General features: G+C 40.7%; 2 protein-coding genes across 4 annotated transcripts in view; one reads left to right on the top strand and one right to left on the bottom strand.

Moving 5' to 3' along the window:
• mpripb (myosin phosphatase Rho interacting protein b) overlaps positions 1-18580 on the bottom strand; it is a 49643-nt gene extending 31063 nt beyond the window's left edge. For all 3 annotated transcript variants that reach the window (XM_006796943.2, XM_087845263.1, XM_006796945.2), the window contains exons 1-4: positions 17555-18580; positions 11503-11580; positions 11251-11316; positions 70-221 (exon numbers count right to left, since the gene is read on the bottom strand). In XM_006796943.2, coding sequence (XP_006797006.2) covers positions 70-221; positions 11251-11316; positions 11503-11580; positions 17555-17677 — 419 coding nt within the window. In that variant the 5' untranslated portion in view covers positions 17678-18580. The remainder of the gene's footprint in view (positions 1-69; positions 222-11250; positions 11317-11502; positions 11581-17554) is intronic.
• A 414-nt stretch (positions 18581-18994) lies between these two features.
• On the top strand, positions 18995-22649 carry dhrs7cb (dehydrogenase/reductase (SDR family) member 7Cb). Its single transcript, XM_006796942.2, has 7 exons — positions 18995-19227; positions 20244-20400; positions 20489-20601; positions 21354-21564; positions 21655-21747; positions 22148-22309; positions 22441-22649. Exons 2-7 carry the CDS (start codon positions 20247-20249, stop codon positions 22647-22649), a joined length of 942 nt encoding a protein of 313 aa, XP_006797005.1. The 5' UTR covers positions 18995-19227; positions 20244-20246.
• Positions 22650-26252: the final 3603 nt, after the last annotated feature.

Raw genomic sequence — 26252 nt, 5'->3', positions numbered from 1 at the left:
TTTCTGAATATCAGACATCAGCATCCAACCCTGTGACAACCCATCAGTAATCATATCTGGACAAATTACCCATTGATGATCTCCTTATTCTCTCCTCTGATGTAGTACTCCTGGTCGGGTGTGATGATGCACAGTGAGTTCTTCTGGCCCGTCTTGGGCTCTGCATCAATGACGTCTGTACACAGGTTCATGTTGACTGTGCCCTGAGGGAGCGTGCTTGGCTAGAAAAGACACAATATGAAAAAATGAGCAGAGACGTATCCAGATATTTGGATATTTATACACTGTGTAGGTATCCATTTTTCACTTTGGAGATATGGGTAACTGTTTTACTTTTCTTTTTTTCTTTTTGCATGTGACATGTGAAAGATCTCTACTATCTCCTTCATGGCCAATCATTATGTTTAACATGCATGTATGGTACTCAGCACAGACCTACAACTTAGCCTCCATATTTGCTTAGATGCTTGTGCGTCACATAGCTAAGCGAAGGGAAGTGTTAGGTTAGAGACCTAAGACCTGTTCATTTTAAAAACAGAGCGAGAACAAATGTGTGGTGTGCTCGCCCAGCTAAATACTCATATCACGTTCCAAAGGAAAACATGCTTCAGATCTGCCACGTCACCATGGTAACGAGTTGAGTCCTCTGTTATAGCACACTGAGTGAAAAGTGAAGGTAACAGCATGCTCAGTGAAGAACAGAGCTGTTTGTAGCATGGAGACTGATAGTTTTCAGTGTCATGGTTGATCCACAAAGCACAAACCACAGTCAAAGCTCTGACTAGGGCCATATCATGCTGTTCACGGTAATACCGGTATAACATTTGTGTTGTTTGTGTTGTCGGGCAACGATAAGAAAATGAAATATCGCGATAGAATATGGGTAAAATGTGCATGCGCCGTGCCTTTGTTTACATACGCAGATGGAGGAAAAAGCGTGCTGGCGACGCAGAATGAGAAGGGCGAAAGCGGATTGTTGAATGAAACAGATGAACCAGAACTGGTTTGTAAAAATGCTGCAACTTCAGTGTGGAACTGGTTTAGCTTTCGTCCATCAGATACACAACAAAGCACTATTTTTGGTAGAGCATGCTAGCAGGCCGTCGTTATTACCGTGTTATTTGGAAAATACGGCACAGTTAAAATCAATCCTTTGAATTTTCTGAAAATTGACAGAGCCCCTTATAATCCCGTGTACCTTATGTATGAATTCTGGTTGTGTTTACTGACCTCGAAACGATTTTATGTACTCGGCGCTGGAAAATCTGTCAAATGTTTTTGCTAAGCTATGAAGCACCGCTTGATGGATTGTTGGAGCATTACGGCTATCGTAGGCAGGCGCCTCGCAGAGTGATACGTACTGTGCTTCAACATAATGTTACCGTATTGTGTGTATAACCTCTTTTTAAGTTTTGTGGATATTATACATGGTTATGCTGAGGATATGTCGGCCAGTTTCCACTGGAAATGGCTTTTGGTTAAACTGTCAGCAAGGAATTTGCACTGTTACATTTTTATATAACTTTAATGCACATAAAAACAGCTGCTTGTTTAAGTGAAAATACATTGATGGGGTTTTTTGCATCAATAAAGTTGTGGAGTTGTAAAGTGTTTTGTCTAGTGTCAATTATATCATCAGTTATATCGTTATCGCAAATTTTCAAATGTATATCGTGATAAATATTTTTGGTCCTATCGCCCTGCCCTAGCTCTGACGTCACTTCCCTGTATGTTGTGTGTGGTCCGACTGCCATTTGAACCTGTACTGTCTCGTTAATGTCGAGAAAACCCCCCAAACTTCCTCTCCGACCTTCTCAGAATCCTGCCGCTCTGTTATCAGCCTTTGCTGCACTGTGCCTGCTACAGATGTAAAACAGGTGCTGGGTCTTTTTCCAGCTCCTTTTAAGGCCACTGAACACAGATCCAGCTTTATTAAGATCTATCTGTAAAGCCCTAGGGCCTGCCAAATATGGCAATTACATGGCGTTGTACTTCAGAACTGAGACGCTGTGGAAGAATTTCCTCCAATGATCATGTGTGAAAATAAGGACCAAATGGCTGACAGCTATGTGCAAGACCACAGGGTTGCAAGACTAATGCCACATTAAGAAATCGAATGATATTTGCTGTGATCAGAGAAGCTGAACCCCAGCAGCGCTCTAAGAAGTGCAAAACAATTCTGAGTCGGTGTACTCTAGTAATCTCTTCTCTGCATCAGTACTTTCTGACTCAACTTTTCTACGAAACAAACAACTAAGCTCAGGAAACCAAAAAGTCCTTTTGTGAGGTCCTTTCTCCACCACCATCTATGTGGGGCAGATTTAGAGCTCCAACTAATGTGTTGTTTCCTTAATCTAACCAGCAACTGTTTTCAGCAACTGTTTTCATAGTTTCAGTCACTTTTCTGTTAATTCTGGATTTATATTCATCAAATGATTTATTGATTAATTGAGAAAAACTGCAGATTAATGAGTGGCCAATGGTAGAGCAGAATAATCTATTGAGCAACAACTTCCAGGGCTGCTGCACACCTTATAAAATCAAATTTAGGACTTTTTAAGAACTCTTCATCCATCCATTTGCTTCCGCTTATCCTTTTTCAGGGTCGCGGGGGTTCTGAAAAAGGATAAGCGGGGGCGAGAGGCAGGGTACACCCTGGACAGGCCAGTCTGTCACAGGGCTAACACAGAGAGACAACCATTCACTCTCGCATTCGTACCTATAGGCAATTTTGTGTTTCCAATTAACCTATCACCACTAACTGCATGCCTTTGGACTGTGGGAGGAAGCCGAAGTACCCGGGAAACCCACGCAAACACGGGGAGAACATGCAAACTCTGCACAGAAAGACCCCGGCCTTATGGCGGAATTGAACTCAGGAACTTCTTGCTGTGAGGCAACAGTGCTAACCACTGTGACACTGTGCTGTCAATTTTTAGAAGCTAAAAATAGAAACATGAGTACCATGTCCACAAAAAAGCAGCAGCAGTTTTAAGAATGAATGTTTTATCTCCGCTTTAAGGCTGAGGAACAGAAATATTGTGACTTTGATGGGTGGAGACTTGTGGGTCTGCACCAAAAAGAACACGGTCTTTCTGGTGTTAACATTTTTACTCATTCAGCATGCAATTATTGACATTTATGGCCTTTATACTGCCAGCTCACTGAGTTTCATACTCGTCCTATACACCTGTGGCCATTAAAGTGATTCAAAAACATGATTTTAATGATCTGAATGAAGGAATGAAACATAAAAAAAATGCTCCACCCACACACCCAATAGTAACTAGGCCACAACCTAGTAGTGGAGGCCTAGCAGACTCTGATCAGCTCTAGCAGCCTGCATCTCTGCTATATTTTAATGTTATAAAATCTGGGAATTTAGCATGGAAAACTCCTGGATTTTACCCTCTGTTGGATCCAGCCTCAATCAGCGCTATTTTATGCAATAAAATAATCTCTCTTTGCCCAAACACATCCAAACTGTTTACTACATATGCAAGTGCACCACACCGCAAACATAACTATGCTTCTTGCTGAAGCATGACTGGGAATCATTAGCAGCATGTCTGCAGGAAAAAATGTTTGATGGGTGCGACGGAGTACTTCATATTAAAAGTTAGTGATTTGTTGGTGTGATACGCATGTAGTAACCTGTTATGCAGGAAACTTTGTGTTGTGTTGGGAAAAAGAGAATATTTTATAAAATAGCGCTGATTGCATCGTGCGAAGATCTGCTTTGCTGGCTGATTGCACGACTCGCTACACCCGGCGTGGTGAGGTAAAGCTGGAGTGTGGTGACTCAAACAGGGTCTCCTCTATACAGATCTCATTCATAAAGTGCTTTACAAACCCGAACATTATAGATAACGGCTGGATTTTCCCGTTTGAGTGCAGCTAGCCAAAAAGCGTAGAGCCACTTACCGCTAAAGAGACAGCAAAAGTGGACAGTATATCCTCAGCTTTAACATAAAACTCATTGCTGCAGCCTGGGGCAGCACAAAAGTGATCCATTTAAACTGATTTTTAGTCATAGTCTCCTTATTTTCCTCTGAGTTATCAATTCTTTCACCGGTTAGCTAACATAAACTAATGTCCATTCGCTGCAACCAACCAAACCACGTGACAACATCACGTTCAGTACTGACAGCAGATGGCACTAAACATTAGGGCTGCACGATTTTGCATAAAATGAGAATCACAATTTTTTTGCTTAGAATTGAGATCACGATTCTCTCACAATTTTCTTTTCCAGTATAAATATTTATTGCACTTATTAACTGAACATCAACTTCGTAACAGTTGAGACTAAACATAAAAACAATAAATAAACAAAAAAACAACAAATGTCTCACGTTTTGTCGTTGCCGCAAAATGTTGTAGTGCTTGAAATTCCGTCTCCACCGTTGCTCGACACTGCGTGTATAGAGCAGGTAGTGCAACAATAGAAAAATAGTTGCGGGACGGCACTGTGTAGCGTTTGTCTAGGGTGTTGATCATTTTTCTAAATCCCTCGTTTTGCAGAGTGTTGATGGAGCCATATCTTTGGTCAGGTGATAAGTAATAGCCTCCGTAATTTCTTTGTGCCTGCGGGAGTTCGACGGGAAGCGCTGTATAAGGTTCCCGTTATTGATGTTTGGGTGGTTGACCGGGACGGATTTTCTCCTGTCACTTTCTCGTCATCCCTGACTTGCTCTCCGTTGTTTTTTCCCTGCTAATTTTAGCAGCCAGCTTCTGTATCACGTGGTATAAGGCTCCGCCCTTGTCATTTGTTGAGCAGGAAGAGTGAGCGCTTGTTTTCATGCAGATTACGTCCCGGATCAAAATGCGGTACAATCGTCGTCGTCTTTTTTTTTTTTTTTTAATCGTTGTCATTTGGAAATAAGATCGCGATTTTCTAACGATTAATCGTGCAGCCCTACTAAACATGCTTTTGAAACTTTAACATTAAGCACTTATTTCTTAAATCCAGCTTCACAGACAGAGTTGATGATGATGCACCTCCCCCCCCCCCCCCCCCAATGAAAAGGATAAGCAGAAGCGAATGGATGGATGGATGTTTAGTGCTTCATGTCCTCCTTAAGAGGGTCAAACCCAAAATTGGACGATGACTCCTGAAGGTTTTCCTGCCTGCTAGAAAATCCCTTAAAAATTCTGAAATACAGTGGCCTTACTGTTTTCCTATGCAACCAAAATACTGACTGTAAAATATTTTATTGAACAAAGACCTCAGCAGCCTTATTATTTTCAGCATGTGCACTTTTATGAAAAGCAAACTTGTTAAAACTGGATTTCTTGTAAAATATTTACTGGTGTTTGATCCAGTAAGTAAGATTGATTTCGCTGTTCACTGTGCCCGAAGGTGGCTTTACTGTAATTTGTTGCTGCTAGGTGGAGCATGAACTACTGCAGTCCAGCTGATGCTGACAGCATAAAGGCAACTTGTTGCTTAGAAACTGCCCTCGGCTACTGGCACCAAAACAAAGGAGATGTATCTGGCCAAGGCTACTATTCAAAAACAAATGAATTGTCCAGGGTTTGATTTTTACAAAACCAGGCCAATTCCATATCCTCCAATTGTGTCCGTCTTCCATGTGCTGACTAATTTTAGCTTGGCTATGGGGTATTATTAAAAGAAACGACTTTCTCATACGGTCCTCTCGAGATCTCTGGCTGACACGACACAAGAAACAACAACACTGAGAGAAAACGGCACTCAAACAATACAACCCACACGAGACTGACAATTAAAATGCTTCATGCTAAGAAAATAGACGTGTCTTTTAGGTAAAATCTGTATTTTTAAAAAAAACATTTTATGTTACAGCCCCAGCCCAACAGTAAACTTTCCAGAAAACTGTTAAAACGGCATGAAAAAATAAGTGGGCCAGCTTTAGAATTGAGTGGAGTACACCCACTCCATAAATGATAAATCCTCCAGGAGGCTTTTTACAGGCAGAGCCAAAGGCAAATCCGCCGCAGCAGGCTCTGGAGAGACACTGCTGTTTTATGTGCTGCGTGTTCCTCGATACAGTTCCCCACCATCAAAACCTTTAACACGGAGAAGCCTAAACAACGTTAAAACAACCATGAACTGATTGGGATGTGCTAGAGTGGGTTATTCTAGCACTGTTTCCCTTTCTAAAACATGATGTAAAACAGAAGCAGCTCTGGATTAAAGCGGTCACCTCCCGACCTCTTCTTCAGCGTGTTCTCATGGTCATTGACCTTTTAACCTAAAAGCTTTCAGGGTGGTCCCACTCTGTGTTAGATCTTCATGAAAAATGTCTCACTTTCCATTCATTTACTTGTCTAAGAGTGACGTTCAAGTATGGGAAGCATTATGATGGGCCAGCATCAGCGGAGCAGGGTGCTTACTGTGGCAGGCTGTGTGTGAGGAATGTCTGGGTCTGGGGCATATCTGACGTTTCCTCTGTGGGTTTTTTCCCTGTTTTTTTTTTTTTAGGGTTAGTGCTCCTTTTCTCTTTCTCTGTATGGTCCCGGAGCTGCAAGTACACTGCAGTTCACCAAATAAGGGCATTAAAGGAGGAATGCTGCATTAGACAGAAAAGCATCTTTCCCTCTTTTCATGGAGAAAATAGTTCAGCATTAAGGGTGTACTGCTTCAGATAGACTGCTGCCTAGATGGCGAAAAATATCAGACGACGTCATTGCTCCAAGTTAAACGATCTTGGGATTCAAGGAAACCCATCTTATGTACAGTATATACACTGTTCCAGTGGCAGACGCTCATATTAAACGCAGCCGAAGAGTTAAGTCCAATTAATCCATTTAATCCCTTAGATTTCAGTGAAAGGGGATACTCTTAGTGGTCGTCTCCAACACGCAGTTCTGGCAGTGAGCACAGAAACCTGCCTGTGTTACCTGTTGCTTGTGTTTGTGTGGAGAAGCCAATCAGAAGAAAGCTTGCTTACATGTGGGTGTCTGTAAAGCAAGAGGAACTAAACAGTCGAGCAGAGCATGATTTTTGAATATTAAAATAGCCAGAACATTAAAAAAAAAAACTAATATATATATATATATATATATATATATATATATATATATATATATATAAGTTTTTTTTATATATATATATATATATATATATATATATATATATATATATATATATATATATATATATATATATATATATATATATATATATATATATAGTTACTAATTCTTGTCTAAAATATTAATTAACATTAGTTATTATTATTCTGCCCTTGAAGGGAAGGAGTGTGTAATCGATTCTGTCTGTTTGCTAGCAGTCTAGTGTCCGCAGTTTTCTAGATGTCATTTTCAAATTTTGTGTGACGGTTGATACCAATAAGAGCTAGTCCTGATTTTATTAGTGTGAACAGTGGGTCAAGGTCACGCCGAACGTGAAAAATCAGCAGAACCTTAAGAAATAATATACTAGGCCTGGGAGGACATGAATACGTTGGCTTAGTATTTGACCTTGACCTTCATTGTCAGCGCCCAAAGTTCACCTTGAAAAGATTTCAAGAAACCATATTGAGTAATATATCATACGAAAGGGCACGGAGAGCACACTTTACGCTCTACGACATCATAATGACAGCATAACGACAGCATAACAGGATGTCATCATATTGTACTAAAAACAAAACATCAAAGGTTAGTCTATCCTTTGCCCTTTGGGGCGAGTTTCACTCTGCGTGGTCTTGTTTTTTGTTCTTTTTTTTTTTAAATTTTACCGGCGTGTGGTAGGATTTTAGTCAGGTTTCCAGTCACTCCAAATGTTTACTTGTCCTTCCCAACTAAACAGCTTGTTTCAGACATTGGAGGAACTGTGGCAACTCCAAGGATTATTTTGAACTGCAGAACCTACAGAGTGCTTTTCAAGTCATACTGCTGAGCTCTACAGTGACGGAGAGAGACAGCGCTGTATACTAAAGTCCGTGCACATGTTCAGCACTTTGGCTAGTGGCTGCTGTTTGAAGTGCTTTATAAATACATTTGGCTTGGCTTTGCAAATGTGTGTGTCAAAAATCTGTCTTGTCTGTTTAGCAGAGAAGCAGCAACAAGGAAGAATAAAGAAGAGGAAGAGTTAGCCTTCTGCTGCTCAAATGCAACAAGTGGTCTACAGTTTAGAAAGTATTATTTATAGTCAAGAATGCCATATAGTACCCTGTGACTACACAGTGCAAATGATTGATAAATAGTTTTACAAAATGTAAAACCTTACACAGCATCTCCACCTGACTGAATGAGTGTGAATCATAATTATAATCAAAACTATTGTTTTAGTCTTAGTCAGTAAAAAGAAACAAACACTGAACCCTTCTGAAGCATCTTGATAGCAAAGCTATAAAATAAGGTTCCAGATGTGTTGGTTTCCCTTCATGCGACAATAAAAGTGTGGAGAATACCATCAAAACAGTTAAAGACAAAGAGCGAGTAGGAGTGGCTCATCTAAATCTCCGATACAACAAGGCCAGAGAAAGTCAGAGAAACAGGAATAAAGGTCAACCTCAATCACATCATTTCAACCCTCCATTGGTGTCTTGAGCTACTCTGTAAACAACGATGAGCCTGATGAGTTTGAAAACAGTAACGGTTGTCATAAGCTCCGAGGCCTCAGAGAGTTCCTATCTTCAGGGGTCTAGAGCACAAAGCGGCCACTTCCCTGACCCACTTTTCCAGCCTTGTGGAGCAGATGAAAAGACCAAAAGACAATGAGGCAGACAGTTTTGGAATCACTGTTACAATGAGAGGAAAACAACTGCACACCAGCCTGGGTGTCGCTGGAAACACATTACACAGTGGAAACGTGCACACGCACACTCACAAGCACCACATTTCCTCCCATTGTCATCACTGGCAACAGAAAAGAGATTCACCATGTGCTGATGTCAAGTCAGCTCATCTCCCTGCCCCTCACTGTCCTGCTCACTCACAAAAAGAAAGATGAAAGGCAAAGGTAAACACTCGTGTGACCTATGATTTCTACAGGATACATGAGAAAGTCACTCTGTGTTTCCGGCAGGCTGGTTGGTAGTGTGCGGCCCCCAGTGTTTACTCACAAGCAGCCTAATCTCCAGCCTGATCGACTGGTATGGGTTTGGTCACCCGTGTCGCATTCCCCTGGCGCTACACTAGCACAAGACGCAGGCTCAGAGCGGGCAGGAGAGACTTCCCAGCCTTTTACTCTCTATAGCTTGGAAAAAAGCTATAAAGAGTAAATGTTTAACTCAAAGTCTCCACAACATTAAACATGCACCTTTACTTATTTCAATGAAATGATTCAGTTCTATTCGCTCCTCCATGAACTAGCGAGGAAAGTTTCTAATGCGGTTTGAGATTTTCAGCACTGCTAAGTGTTTTCAATCAACCTTCAGTATCAAGACCACATTCCCAGACAGAACTGAGAACACGCTACAAACAATAAAACACTCTAAATGTTTCTGCTGCACAGCAGACGCAAGCGAAGCAAGCAAAATTCCAAGGAGAACGTCTAAAATTGGAAATGTGGGAGTCGGAAATCATTAAGCCACATCACATGATTTTAGTAGCTGCATTACTTTTGACTACGCAGCAACAAACCATATGAAGTGCTTACTAACTGCATGCTTTATCCACAACATGCATCAAAGTCATTATACACACACAAGCAAGCATGGGGTCTAAACTGAGCACAATGTATTGGATGAAAACCGTCCATACAAATATTGACTGATTGATTTAAGAATCTTTTAGAGTTTTCCATTGTTCCTGTAAATGATTAGAACTCAGTTTATTCTAACACAGCGTTTATACAACAGTTTCAGTCTTTTTTCCACTATGCTTACTGTCTGTGGCTGCATAACACTCAGAAATCTTGCCGTGCATATTAAAGAAATACTAATAAGCAGTTTAACGGAGCAGTATTTTCAACCAGTGAGGACAGAAACAATTAGCTGTCTAGTGGACAAGTTACATTCTTATTTTATAAAACGTTTAAAAAGAAAAAAGATCATATTCCTAACACTGAATGTGCTTTAAATGCTGACTGAAAAGCTTACTTTCTGCTTGCATTTAAATGTTTCACGCTTTAACATTTCTCAACTGCTAACCAATAACAAGTTGCCTTTGCAGCTGTGTTAAAATCAGCTGGTCTGTAGGTAGCTTATGTTTGTTGTATGCACTGCTGTTGCTTTTTGCTTCGTGGTGCAATTATAATATATAATTCCTCCAAGTTTCTAAGTAAAAAACAAAGTTTTTTTTAACTTGGTGAGGGGAAACAGTTTAAAAACGTTCCCTTACAGCCACCATCTGTGCTTTTATGCTGCTTTCCCCCCACCTGTTTCCTCATCAACTCCACTCTTACGCTCCATCCTGTTCAAGCCAACTTTTCACCTTACGCGTACTGTTATCGCGGTCAGGTTGCATACCCCAAATCTTTTACGCTGTGCAGCCAAACACCCAGGTAAACTGACAAACACAATACCAAATTTGGCTCAAGTGCCTTTATTTTAGCCAGTCGTGTAGCTGCTTAGCAGAGGAGAAGCACAGTTTTTCATTTTCTGGGGCATCAAACACTGTGCACAACATCTGAATAACTGTTATACTGAATCTCGGGTCTGTCTAGACAGTTTATGGTTGATTTCAGTAACATAATCACTGTTGCCAGCCGCAGCTTCCCACACAGTTGCAGCAGAGACAGTGTCATTCACTTCTCACAACAAATGCCAACAAAGTCATCTTCCAGCTAGCACATCACCTTCACATCTGCACCACTTTTTACACGCTCACTTTTTATGTCCTGACTTATAATCATGTTAAATGTCACATTTCTCTTAAGTATACTGATATAGGAGGGTTGTTTTTAACCATATTGCAAAGCCTTAATGAGCAGTTTCCAAAACATCTGTATAGACATCACACAAGAGTATAATCAAGTAAGATCAACAGTTATTGTAGGAAATGCTCTAAAGAAAGAGTGACAGTGTTAGTGAAAGCCCTGATGGGTCGAGTGAAACTCAGTGAAAACTGATTCAGCAGCAAAGCCCTGCATCACAAGCCTCAGTCACAGCAAGCTGACTTTTTCAGTGTCTTTTCAAGTAGGAATCACACATATCAAGAAATTACACTACCCCTAAACTGTACAACTACAACACGCAGACATGGACACCTGCTATGCCCTGAACTTTAAGATTTAAAAACATTATCTTCACCTTCACAGCCTAGCTTCCACGCCCATACAGAACAGAACGCAGAAAAAAAACATCCTTTACTCACCGATTCGTCCAGGGCAAAGCGCAGACAGCCATGTTCGTACAGCACAAAAAATCTCCGTTGCCATTTCTGTGAGAAGAAATTAGGTATTAGTGGCTAGCCTCAATTTTATCGACTTAGAGGCATCATACTCAGTACTCCTCTTTCAGGGCGTTTCTGGTAACTGGAAGTAGGTATGCAAGCATTAATGTCCATACAGTACATTGTACGAACATTTTATAGAGCAACATGCAGGACTACAACAAATGCCCTTACCCGAGATCTCTGCATAGGATTGTCAAAGTCAGTTCCTTCAGGGGCCAAGCACAGCCATCCACCATAAATAGGTTTGGCCTGTAAAAAGAAAGAGGAAGTAAAAAAAAAAGTAATTAAGGTAATTATTAAAGCTGGAAAAGAGTGGGAAATAAAGGCGATGGGAAGGAGAGGAAGAAGGTTTTTTGGATGTTGCCTCTCTTCATGCATTGCATTTTATACACAAAACCACTTTGCGTGTCTTTTGATGTAATCAGCTCTATATGATGACACGCTTCAGTGCCTCTTTCCACCCATGTGACCACAGTAGATGAGATCCATATGACAAACTGACTGAAAAGTACCTCAATGAAAAAGATGGACAGAACTTCCATATAAACACCAAATGTGATCGCAGTTTTTTGTCTGCTAGTAGCAACAACTAAACTCAGATGAAGCTGGATGTGAAGCCTGCTTTATCATCTGTCGTTTTATGCATTTGAATACTGAAAAAAATTATTTGTGTATCGTGTATGTAAAGCCCAACTAAGGATAAGGGTCGGGAATTCGCATTATTATCAATGACACCACTAGCTGCATTCCTCAGAACTTCAGCATCAGAAGAATTTGGTTCATTCTAGTTGGCTCGGAGTCTGCCACTATGATTTCAGTACAAAAAATTAAAATGATTTAATATGCTGCAACTATTAGCTTTCTACGTGTACTACTATTTTCATGTTGACTAAAAAGGCATGGAGCGTGAACTGCAGCAGATTCAGTTCACCCAGAGAAAAGGTGCGGCTCTTACACCCCTCCGTCCCGCAACCAATCGATTGGCTGAAGAGCAGATCAAGACCTTCTCTGGTTCGCCACACTCCGGGCCAAAAGTGACATCATAAATGCTGGCTCAAGTGCAGCAATGACAAGCATAAACTCTGCGTCACACGGTCTCTGTGCTTTAAACATTATTCATTAACAAGCGTCTCGCATACGAGCACTCACTCTCCCACCTCTTCAAAAGAACCCAACCTAAAAAGATTTCTCTGGAAAGTAAACGCATCCAACTGCTAGTGTGTTATTCCAATTCTCCTCCATGTCACTGCATGCCTACCATAAATCCATACGTGCCTCGTTCAACTTGCCTTGGCATGCCACTTAGGGGAGTTTTGGTGGGCTGAACCCAGTATAAAGTATATTTAGCATGGGTAGGTGTGATACAGGTCAAATCTGGGGTCAAGAGCTCAGATTTTCATACAGTTAGACACTCCTAATGTGGTTCTATTCCTTCACGTGACCAGCGTTGATTTGTTTGCACATACAGACATGTACTCAAGGAGATCGCAAAATTCTTGTCGTGCAACAACACGGATGTGGAAAGTGTAAACATTGCATTTGTAGCAGTGCATTGAGGGTTTAAGGCACAGCTATGGTCACGAAGCATGCCTCCCATGGTGTACTTGTCACTACCCCCTTAGACTGCAGCGGTTGTCCAGATACTACATGAGGATAGGAACTTCAGTTTATCTTTGGACTGATGACAACACAGGGAATCCAGCTCTCACCTACAAAATAAAACCCACGTGGTAGCCGTCTGCAGCTGTAAATCCAGCTTAACTTGGGCTTTAGTCTCTGTGATCACTTACTTTTAACACACAACAGAGGTGCTGACATCTTTTCCTGCTGTGCAACTATTCATTCTGTTCTCAGCTCAGAACTGCTGTCTAACAGGACCTAAAAGTACTTCCTGGACAAACCTTTAATCATTTCTATAATTGTGCCGCCGCTTGGCAGCATAAACATAATTATATCACTGACTGCACAGTGTTGTGTGATGAGTTTCACTGACATGCAAAATGAGCAATCACTGACACAGATGACAGAATGTTGGCTTCACCATCACTGTTGCACAAAGGTACATGGGTTATCGTTAAAAAGCTCTCTAAATGTTTCTTCAAGCACTGCTTCCCCACAGAAGACACCATATACATATATATATATATATATATATATATATATATTTTAACAAAGCAAAAAGGTCTCGACTGCATACCACAATAACTATGGCCGTACTGATTTTTTCTGATAGGGTGTTGAGAAAAATAAATTTTAAAAAAACATTGGTGCATTGGTGGTTCCCAACTAGTTTTAGTTTGTTTATTTTAGTCTAAAGCGAGACAAACGGACTCCAAACTCCACAAAGTCTGACGACAGGGATTAAAAAAATGGATGAGAGGAAAACATATCATTGCCATTTGAACGTCCTTTTTAGGTTATTGAGACAGCTAACAGCTAACAGTAGTTTACATTTAATTAAAGCTTGTAACTTTCAGGGCTCAACATATTGCATTGGTCCAATGTCCTGGAGCAAGTTAAATAAAACAAAAAGAAAAAAGTCAATTCACTTTATTTTATTATTATTTTTGCTTCATTCTTAACACAGCAACAACATAATTTAAAGACGCGTAAAAGTAAAAATTAAAAAGTAACCATTGTTAAAAAATGAAAACTTTTTCCTGGTGCTGATACCTGGCACAGGTCAACTTAAGCCTGGCCTGACAAACAGGTGGAAATCATGGTTCATCCACCAAAAGACCCAGGAACTGTCATTTTACAATATCTGTTATTCAGGAAGTACGCCACTTTCCCAGTTCGTCTAACAGAATCAAGATTAAGCAAACACACCCTCCACATGCCATCCTTTGCAATACAGGACAATTGGACTTTGTCAGTCATCGCTCAGAAAATCTCGTGGTCTGCTCCGACGTAATTTCGAGAAATGTTTGCAGCGGCTGGTTTTGAGGAATGCCAAGTAACAGAAGCTACCAAAATGCATATCATACTCTAATGATCGGCACATCCTGTTCTCTAAAAGCTGCTGCAGCTTTAGAGAGCACTAAGCATCTTGCTGAGTTTGAACTGAGGCACTGTTTCCTCCAACTGAAACACAGATAGAGGAATCGAGTGGTAGCTCTAACTGATACTCTGAGAAGTACGTTTATTTAGCCGGGGGTGCTGTTTTCACTGTCCGAGCTTGTTGGTGACAAAAACAAACGCAGCTGGGTGTGACACCGGGGGACCCATGTGAAAGCCATCCCACTATCACAGCAGTGATCCTCCACACAAAAGACTGGAACAGAACTGACAGGCACAGAGCCGTGGATATGATCTGTAGCCCGTTGGGTGTGTAGTGCAGCCTGCAGTCAGTAACTGCGTTGGAACATTTGGTACGTGTTAAACTTATAGGCTGGCTCATAAGCTCAAATAGTGGGATGTTGAGCAGCTGCCGGTGGGGAGCTCTACTCTATTTCCCAACCCCGCACTTCCTTTCTCTCCCCGTGACTCCTGCTCCCACTCCTCAAGTCCCAACACATCCCAGCTCGTCTTTCTCCGGGTCTCCCACGTGTGTGTAAACCTTCGCCTGACTGCGTGCTCCATCACTGTCTTGCCTCCCACCAACTCTCCCTGAAAACACGATCAGTTTTCTCCAATGGGAAGAGACTGCCAGCTCCAGTCTGCGAGCACAAAGTCACAGATTGAATGCTGTGACAAAAGACGGGGACCTTGCTGGGGCACACAAACTCCTTTGGTGCATGCCGACTGTAACAAAAGAATTTGAGGCAAACTCCTCCCCCAACCCACCTTTTATTCCAACAGCGCTGAACCGAGAGATTGTTTATGCTGGACACTATCCTTCAGACATTCGGCTCTCATCTCTTTGCAGAACTTTTCAATGCGTGTTTCAAAGCTGAATCTGCAATCTTCATCTGCTTTTGAGCTCTGAATAACTTTATTTAATTTAGGACTGAAATTCACTTAGCCAAATCAGCTGGTCATGGTGTTTTAACAGCATCACGCAGCTTTTCTCTAGGTTGTTGAGTTCATCCCCTCAGTCTCTGCCTGGATCAGTGTCTCAACACTGGGAACAATTTTAGAACTCCTAACCCTCATCTTGGACCTGCTGAACAAGACTCAGAAGTTTAACACTTATTAATGGTGTTACATAACACAGCTTTAGGCCAGTAATGACCTGGTGTCTGGTGCGGAGGGCTAAATGGTTTTAAGACTGTCCAGAAAGCATCATCACAAAACTTACTAATGCAACTGAGCTCTCTGTAAACTGTTTGAATATCTGAGACATTTCCCAAAGCTTGTGGGCGACTGGGACAACCGAGATGAGCAAAGACTGATTTCTAGAATGCCGGAGAAGTACGACTCTCTGGTTCCTGTGGGAGCGAGTGCGGGCCAGGTCACAGGGAGATTAAAGGAAGTGATGTAACCGTTACTCAAACCATCCAGACTTGGGGGTGTAAGAGTTAACATCCAAAAAACTCTTTTTTAAAAAAAGAAAACAAGTGCATGCCCCCCACACACTTGCACAACAGAAGAAGATGCTGACGTTGCTGTTACGGCTCTTAAGCCACGTTCACGGGCCCATCTGGGCCTCATCATCTGGGATCAATTACAGGATACAACAGAGACTAAACTGATCTGAGCGTGAGGGACTGAAAAAACTCGCTCATGACATGATCTCAACTGAATGCAGCCTCACTTCACAATCCCATTCAATGATACCCATGTGGGGCTGTGAAGCTGTAACGTTTAACCCTGGAGAACCCATGGGGTCAGATCCGACCCCACTGGTTTACTAGGGAAACCATGGGGTCAAATTTAACTCCATGGGTTCTCCAGGGTTAAGCATCGTACAAGCAACGAGTGAATATACCAGTTGTTTTTTGTTGCCATTTTTTGGCATTTCTGTAGTTTTATTCCACTGTGGTGTGAACTGTATCATTGTTTCCACAGGATGTTAATCTAGGTAGTGGGTTCGCCACAGTGGACCCAAAGATGGAGCTACTAAAGGGCTATCTCAAAAAAAAAAAAAAAAAAAGAGAGAGAGAGAGAAAAATCAATGTAAAATGCTTCTGTTGACTTCTGTTCACTATGATTCTCTTCTTGTGAAAATTAAGAGCTTGTTTTAACTAAACCTAACAATCAGTTCTCAAACACATCCCAGTCCTGGAATGTGACAAATGCAGAACTTGCTATTCACTAAGGCTGAGCCATTGGTCAAATGTTTGGTTAACCTGAGATTTCAACTTCCAAAGATGATAAATCTGCGTAATCAGGACAGAACTACATTTTTGGGGCTTTTATGATTTTTCAAGAGGCATGCAGCCAAGGCTTGGTAAGACTGGCTAAATTGGCAAATACACCAATTATTTTCTTAACTTACTTCCTTTTCATTTGAATTGGGCTGTACTTGAAGTTTAAGGTCATCGCAGTTGAATAAATGCTTTACTAATGTTTCAATCACTGACCAAAATAATTGTGATTATGGTTTTTGAAATAACTGAGCAACACTACTGCTCACAACCACCGTGGAAAAGAGGTGTTAGTCCCAGTGTAGGCACCGATTCTCCAAGTCTCTGGTCAAACACAATTTTTCCAATACATATTCCTTCAACTAGTCTTTTAATAAAGGTCATGGCTGCCTAACACTTTTTTCCCCTAAGTTTTTCATTTCAGAGATGTACTCGAGATAGCACAAATGAAGCATTTTCATACTATTCTTGTAACAGTGACAATAAAAATCTATTCAGTGACTCCTGGCGCCCCGCGGATAGGTGACCATTAAACTATACTTGCAAAATGCCCCCCAGGATACCATCGTTTTTTCCCCTTTAGATTTTCACCTGTCTGTATATTAAGGAAGTAAAGAAATCCTAAGAGTTACTGTGATTCAGCCAAAATAAACACTTCTCCTTGACTTTCTCTACGCAGACACTGCAATGCTGTCTCGCAAGTCTTTTGGAGACTGGTTGCATCACAAGCCAAGAAAAACTATTTCTTTATTGACGTGATCGTTAATCAGCTCGACTCATCAAGAGGGCTGCGCCAGCCCTTTGTCGTTTAAATATAACACATAACAGCTTTATAGCAACAAGCCTGTCACCGCCAACCTGAATTCTCCAAAGCTTGATTAGCGAGCAGGAAAATCTCTTTAAAAATAGTTATTTTTACAAACTTTGACAGAAAAAGCTTTTAAATCATTAAGCCTTTTGATCTTTTTTCTTACCTGGGTCAAATCCTGGTCTGTCAGTAGGTGCAGCTCCCGGGGTTTGAAGCAGTTCTGACATTTACTTTTGTTGAAGAAGTTTGCTTGGAATTTCCTACAGGGATTTTCTTTAGCGGTAGACATTATATTTCACCTCTTAATAATTATAATATTTTTAAAAATGAATAATTTCCGTGGGGAAACGCAGAAGGTGCAATCTCGCTGTTTTCTTGTGCGTCTCTTCTTATCCTAACTTGGAAAAAGCCCCAGCACGCCGATGCATTGTCAAGCTAAAAAAAAAAAAAAGACCAAACCAAGAGTTTAACAGTTCTGGGACGACGTTCAAAGCTTCTTTTATCGCTTTAGCTGTATCCAATTGCTGCCTCCCAATAAATAATTAGCTGCCATCAAGCCAGCCTTCTCATCCTTCAGTGATGAATGCCTTTCAGTCCATGGCCTGCAACCACAAAGCGTAGCGACAAGAAGGTGGCTAATATCCTGTTAGCTTTCCAATGGGTATCCAGATCAATAACGTGATGGTGTGAGCCGCAAAAGCAACATTTGTACACAGTTATGGCCTTCGAGCTCCGGGAAAACAGTGTCATTTAAGTAACAACACACTCCCACATGAAAGACTCAATCCAAAAGGCGGCTCACAGTCAGACAGGAGGCTACTATCCCGTTCGCAGCACTCAGTCCATGCGAAGTTCATCCAGTGCTCCTTGCTAAGCTAGCCCAGTTAGCTCGCACACAGATAGGCTAGCTAATGAAATCCTTCCCTTGCTGGCGTATTCAACTTTTTAAAGAAAAAGACTCGGTCAAAAAAATCAAAAAGCTTCATGTGCTTTCCTCCCAGGTGGGAACGCAGTATGCAGGGCGAGCACCTCTGGGGCAGTCACAGATGCCAAAACGAGTACTTAGGGCTTGGTTCCATAACTAGCCTGGTTAGCAGCAGTGGGTTTATTTTCTTCTTTCCCAATGGAGCAAGGGGGGAGAAGACAGAAGAGAGAGCGCAAATACACACAAGCTCCTGGAATTCTACGTGCTCTCGCGATAACTGCTCACTGCCGCCACCCACCGAAAGAAGACAGTAAATGAAATGTTTTAGTTAAACTTGGGGGCGCAGGCATAGTCATGCTTATGTTATTGAATGTCAAATGTGATCCTTTATTAAAAATAGAATTAATATCACTTTAAAACTGATGAGAAAACCCCGTTTTCTTTTCTTGATTTGTGTAAATTGTGTACAAATTTTGCCAGCTCAACACAACAACAACACACAGTTCAAAATATGTATTGATAGATGTTTTTGTTTCCCCCTATTTAAAAAAAACTGACAACAGAATAATATATAATTTGGGGAAATGTGTTTCCTTGAAACAGCAGCACAATGCAAACTCTCTGAAGACCAAGTGCAAGACACACTCTCACTTATCGTCCATCCCCTCAGGCTGGCAACAAGGAAACATGCCTTAGATGCTGCGCACCACATATGTGTGTATTAATGGCTGACTCAAGCAGAGGCTATTATAAGCAGTAGGTTCCAGTGGACAGCAGCAAGTCAGACACGCAGAGAACAGAGCTGTGTGAATGGACAAGGGACACTGAGGGAGGAGAAAGGCCTCGGTTACCTAACTAAACCCTGAAAACATCAACGGCCAGTCTTGCTGAAGGATTAGCTCCTGGTCAGCGCTGTAAGTGAACCAATAATAACACAGATTATAGGTTTGTGCATGCCTGTTGTGTGGTTGCTATAGATATGCACTTCACAAGCTGACTTAACCTCCAATCATGTGTCAGTCCAAACATGGGGCTAAGCTGGGAATTGGATCTTTGGATCATCAGTTTTAATATGGCTTAGGGGTTTCCTTAATGTGTTTTCCTCAAGTAAAGCAGGAAAAGTAAGGTTATTTAATTTATTTATAAAGTTATATTACATTATAAATGTGAGGCTCCCTGGCCGCCCCCCTTAGGGTATCCTATGACATTGTCCTGGAGGTGACATAGTGCAAGAAAATTCTGTGGCGGCATCACGGCCAGAATATATTTAGCTGTTCTCCTTAAACTCACTTTACATGGCAAGTGTGTAGCAAGGCCTCCAAATACAATCTGTTACCCCAGGACAGTTAACACAGTTATAACAGAAGAACACATTCAAAGCAAATGTGCCGACTATATTGGTCTCAAAGTGTCTTTCAATATAGGGAAGGTACAAATGACATTTGTCATTATAGGGTATATACTGATCTGCTTTTCAGCTACAGTTTAGAAGAGACTGCTAACACCACCCTCACATGTGTGCAAAATTATAAGTTGGATCAACAGCTGATTATCTCAGCTTAGTACTAAGACTGGAAGCAGAGTGAAACAGCAAGCTTAGCTCTGTCTAAAGGTAGAAATTTAACCTACAAATACAAATGTACAACATTTCTATTTAACATATTAGTTTGTATGTAAAATAACAACAGCAAAATAAATAAATAAAATAAAGAGAAAAGAAAATATATGTGGTTTTTCACTTAGTTACTCCAGATATGCTGTTAGGCTTTAACTATTTTTTCAGTGTTTATGGATAATGGTTATCACAGTTACCTAAGGTTTTGTCAGAAAGGACATCTGGTATATTTTGAACCCATATATTATACGATATTATATTATAGTTTTTATGAGTACTCTCCCCACACTGACCCGTCTTCTTTCTCTGCTACAGAACATGGGCCTGCCCTCGGTGGTAGTGCTGCCCCTGCTGATCGTTGTGGCAGCAGGCGTGTACTACATCTACAATGAGATTTTGCACTTCATGTCCAAGTCCTTAGTACGAAACAAAGTGGTGGTGATCACTGATGCTGTGTCTGGGGTGGGGGCCGGTAAGGGATCCAACTTATGTTTTTATTTTTTAATTTTACTTTGATCTGAACTCAACATTTAATGAACATAATCTTTTTTTTTTTTCAGAGTGTGCCCGTCTCTTCCACAAGGGTGGGGCCAGACTGATCCTTTGTGGGACTGGCTGGGATAAGCTGGAGTCTCTGTATGACTCTTTGACAACTGATGCTGACCCCAGAGAGGTGAGGAATTTATCAGTTAACTTTTAATATGGCTGTTTCAGTAAAATTAATGTCTGTTATTATGTGCAGGAAGCTTTTGCAATAAGGTGATAACCCTTAGCACGCAGCAAAGCCTCCTCCAACTATACCAAAACAAATTCCCCAAATAACTGACAGGAATTAACATGTGACACCATCTTGGCTTTTCAAGTTTTACAGTTTTCTTAATTAGCAGAATATCAGGTTTTGTCCTTGTCTTTATCGTAATCCTGCTCACTCACCACCTCACAGGTCACCACTTCCTCTGGAGAACACAATAGCAGGATATCATGTCAGACAGCAAGTAGTGCACCACATGCCTTCTATGTACAGGCCCAAGCACATGGATGTTTATGGGATGAAATTTGGTATATGTATGACACAAAGCTGAAACCTTTCTGCTTACAGTTATGGTTGCTATCCTTGGAATATCCTTTCTTTTATTAAGGACTGTGTTCTTGATCTTTGAAGACAGAATGGTGACAGAATTACTCAAAAAGCTCAGTTAACCCTCATAACCTCTTTCTAATGCTTTTTAAGAATAGAATACTAAATTTTGTTAAATGAAAATGGAGCTAAAAGAAAATCTTAACGCTAATATGTAGCTCGTGATTAGCTTAGCTTAGTAGCCTGTAAACCTCCAAACAGGAGGAAAACAGCTTCAGTCTATCTAAACATAGCTGTCCATCAGTTACACACGTGTTCAAATTAAACTAACTCTTGTTTATTGACAGACATTTGCCCCAAAGTTGGTAATTCTGGACTTCAGTGATATGGACAGTATGGAGGACGTGATCGCTGAGGTGGTTGAATGTTATGGTTGCGTGGACGTGCTGATCTGCAATAGCAGTATGAAGCTGAAGGCGCCGGTTCAGAGTATCTCCTTGGAACAGGACAGAAATATCATGGACGTTAACTACTTCGGCCCAAGCACTCTAGCCAAAGGTGGGGTTGGCATTCTTAGAAATCCAGTAGCATTTCTTTGAGTTTGTTATTATTAAGATCATATGAATGATATTTTTAAAAATGCGGCAGGTGTTCTTCCAATGATGATTTCAAGACGATCAGGCCACATTGTACTGGTCAACAGCATCCAGGGCAGACTGGCTGTTCCATTCAGAAGTTCATGTGAGTTCCCGGCAAAGGTCACTGCAACTCTTTAGAAGTACACTTAGCACTGAATAAAAACAAGAGCAGTGAGCAAGTCTTTGCAAGTAATACATTTGTACTTTTTATATGTGATTCCATTTGAAATCATCTTTACCTAATTATTTAAACATATATGGAATTGCTAGTTAATGGTTAGGTATGCCTAGGTACAACCTATGGAGTCTGGAAAGCCTATTCAGCCTATTCAGTAGTCGAAACGCACCTTCACAGCATGAAATGATACACATGTGGGCATCAAAGGACAAAACAGACAACAATTGAACAAAGTATGCTGTATGGTATGTTGGGAATTCTTCCGTGCTTGCCACACTTCTTTTGTAAGTGTATCATTATGCGTGTTTGTGTTCATACCTGTCAGATGCCGCGTCTAAGCATGCGGCGCAGGCCTTCTTTGACTGTCTGCGAGCTGAAGTGGAAGAGTATGGAATAATTGTCAGCACCATCAGTCATACCTTCATCAATGCTTCTGAACCGCCGCCTGTAGAGGAACCTGTTCCCAAACCAAACCCCGTAGCTGAATGTGAGTAAAACAGTAGCAATGAAGCATTAAAGTGACTGAATGGTTCATGGAAGGAAAACATGTTCAGATTTCTGAAATGTTCCTGTTATTGTGGTTCATAGGCAAAACTAAACAAATCTGTGCTCTCGCAGTTATTGCCAGGCAGCTGACCCACGGTGTGCGCCCGTCGGTCCTGGCCAATGAAATCATGCAAACCGTGAACAGGAAGAGGAAGGAGGTTCTGCTGGTCCACCCCATCCCCAGGGTGGCTCTCCATCTGCGCTCCCTCTTCCCCCCCTTCCTCTTCGCTGTGCTGGCTGCTGGAGTGAAAGACTCAGTGTTGGCTGAGCAGATGCAGTAGAAGACTTTCTTCTACTGCATCTGCTAGGCTAGTGTGTGCGAGAAGGAGATGAGCAGTAAAGCTCACTTTTTTTTTTTTTTTTGGATATATCAATTAAGTAAATGTATATCCTGAGGATTCCAGATGGGTTTGTAACAATAATGCTGAACAGATCGTTAATAATGACCAGTAAAGCAGCTTAAGATGCAACGATAGAGGCCTTAAAGGTGCTTTTTGGAATTACCCTCTGCAGAAATGAATGACTATCACCAGGGGGCAGTGTTTTACCTGTGGCTGTATAGAGATACGTGCTGCTGTTTAACCTTTTAAAGTATGAACCTTGAAACAATTACCAGAAAATTCTCGTTTTTTGGGGGAAAATGGAGTGTTTATTGGAGCTCCTGACATATAAGTTTTAATTTGTATCATATTTGCTACATACAGCATTTTTTTTGTCATAATTTATTGCTTAAAAACATATTGTGCAATTTATTCTTTAAGTTTTTCAGAGGAGTGGTGTCATCACACTGATGATGAAGAAGTCTCAAAAACTCACAAAACCTCTTGTACTAAATATGATACCTTAGGAGCTAAGAGGTTAACTTGTAATATTTCTTTTTTTGCTGCCACTTTAATTCTTTACCTGGGTAAATAATGGCTTCATTAACTTACTGCACCATCTAGTGGTACAACTGATCTTACACAAAAGTACTACAAGCCCCTTCAGTTTCAAATGATAATGCTCAACACATCAATCCAATTTTGTTTTTAACTTTCTGTTGACAGCTGAAAAAGAGGAATTTATAAATGAATGAATTCATAATAGTTGCTTTTAGACAGAGGATGTTTTTGCCCATTTGTGGCAGAGGAAACAAGGTGTGAATCCATTAATCTCATAAAGCTTGAAAGGCTAACATGATAGCATTTAATTAGAAAGCCAACAAGCAGATTTTTGATAAGATATAAGCTCTCTCGCATCTCCACCAGCAAGCATCCAGCTCTTTGTCTTCACTGCTCAACAGCTTGTGATGAAAATGAAATTATATCAAATCAAATCACTGACCTGGGATGACCTCAAATGTTCCTCATTGTTTGTAATTATACGGGTTGTGCTTTTTCACCGTATCTTATGTTGCCTGCCTGTTTATTCCTATACATGAAATAAATTTCATGTATAGATTAGAGTGAAACTGTACTGATGCCTGCAGGGAAATGAATCTGATTAAGTGCAAGTCAAGCAGGAAGCGCTTTTGATTATTACAAAACCAAGAGAAAATGGAATAATTGCAATAAATATTAGTCTTAGCTCACCATGTTTTCTGTCTTGTATCTTGCAGTACACTGACATCTCATCCTATTAGCAGATAAGCCCTTCTCCAGAAATTAGTCTTCCCATAAGAAAATATAATGCATGATGCTGGTGTTCATGAGCTACACACACAAAATGCACGAAATGATAGAAGAGTAAAGCGATTTTCATCATATAACCTATTTTATTTTATTATTATTTTTTATGCAGTCATGGTAACAGGTAATTACACTGATCATTAATATATCTTTAGAAAATGCCACCAGACCGTATTCTCATGGAAGGGTTGGTCCTTGGGCCTGACTTTTGTTTCCTTCTTTCAGGTCCTAATTCAGTGCTCCTCCCATTTCCTAAAGGAAATGAGTTCACTTTGTTGGGAGTCTAAATAAACTGTTTTCCTCCCAACATCTCTCTCTCTTTCTCTTTCTCTCTTTTTTGAGGTGCTATCAGTACAAGTGGACTTAGTTGAATTATTACGTTGTCGATCTCTCTGCTTGTTGTGTTGTGAATGAACTGGGAATAATAAATGGGAGCTGATATACACTTTTTTGTAAAATATTATCATGTTTATAGCTACAAATCAAATCTGGGAGACTCCGCGTTGCTGCAAGAAAGATGTGCATCCAAGAAGAACTGAGCGGGTTATTAATGCTTTATATGGGTCTAAGGATGATTGTTGGCAGTTAGCTCTTTGATTCATGATATATAGAAGTGGTCTGGACCCACAAGCCCATAACTTCAATACACAGACCTGCCAGAACCTAACATTAAGTAATGTTTTGTGTTCTTCTGCACACTGTTCAGGTTTACATGGAGTAATAATTTGATGTAAAGTAGCTGTAAATTTAAGAGTAACTTTATATGTTCTTCAGTTCAGTCTGTCATTTGATTACTTTGACACCCCCCCCCCCCGCAAAAAAAAAAAAAAAAAAAAATTAATTCCTGGACTTTGTTTAATTATTACCTTTAAAATTCTTGTTATTACTGATATTTTGTTCCTAATTATTTGTACCTGCTTGGTATTCTTCCTTATTTGAATTTAATGTGAACTGGTGTTGTGCTGCTGGAATCATAATTTCCCTGAGGGACCCTCCCCAAAGGATTAATAAAGTTCTATTCTATTCTATTCGTCTTTGAAAATGCACATCTGACACCTGGCCCCTTCAACATGGTCTTTACAACACAACTATAACATTTACTTATGAGTCATGGAAGCATTACGTTATATGAGAAAGGTGCGTAAGTGGGCACATGTATGTAAAAGTCAAACTATAAATGAATGTATTTCCCTGTGCGTCCTCCAGGTGGCAGCAGCTCATAGTTATAAAGAAACCACCACATGACTGGCGATGAGCCTCCTTTCATAGTTCTTATCCAAGGGAAAAATCGCCCCAGCATTTATTCTGATGAAATATTAACTCCCTCTGTTAATTTCTGACTTATGAAATGTATTAATGTATAATAAATAGACACAAATTCATAAGCTGTGACCTATTTTTCTTCAATTTTGTTTTTTGTCACGTCTCACTATGCCACCTCTCCTCCACTGTTGCAACAACTGTTTTTGCTGTGCAATAGAAAATAAGAAAACCAAACAAAAAAAATCCCACAAAAAACAAGAAACCATATGAATGCCAGTTTGTTAATAACACTGGTTATTCCCTTTAAAAACTGCTGCATGACAAAGACCTTTTTCATGATGTTTACACAGATGTCTTACGTCTAATTACACGCCGCTCTTGGATTTATTGCCCTCATCACTTCAGGGCTGCAGGACACGAGCTGCTAGAATGCTTTGGGATCAATATTCACCCATGTGCTTGGAACATTTGGCACATTATATCAGAGACAACACGTCATACAGGATGTCCAGTTCTTCTTGTTACAACCGTGACGTTAATGAGGAGTAAATCCAGCAGATCTGGTCGAAGCAATGTGTGTGTGGGAGGAAGGGAGAGTATATGTGCACCAAGTCCAGCTGGTATGCGTGAGTCTGTCCTCCAGGTCACTCTCCTCTGGGGAGTTCCACATTTTTTTTGTCTCCGGGGCCTCCGGACAGGAATGCCCCTTCAGTGTTCACATGAATAAATGCAGCCCTGACACATTTCCACATGTCACACAGGAAAGATTTCTTTAAAGCACTCAGCTGGAGTCACCAAATTGGCATTTGGATCAGACACATTTACATACGTCACATATGTCATGTATGTTGCATTGAGTGCAAAAGAGGCCAGCTCTTACATATGAATAATTGTTTAACAGGAGTTTCCCGGGAAGACTGCGAGCACGCTGCATTATATCAGCCATAAAATTGT

Source organism: Neolamprologus brichardi, chromosome 8, assembly GCF_056152115.1.
Source record: "Neolamprologus brichardi isolate AB-2024 chromosome 8, ASM5615211v1, whole genome shotgun sequence".
NCBI lineage: Eukaryota > Metazoa > Chordata > Actinopteri > Cichliformes > Cichlidae > Neolamprologus > Neolamprologus brichardi.
Note: the sequence above shows the minus strand (reverse complement) of the source record. Positions and strands in the feature narration are given on the sequence as shown.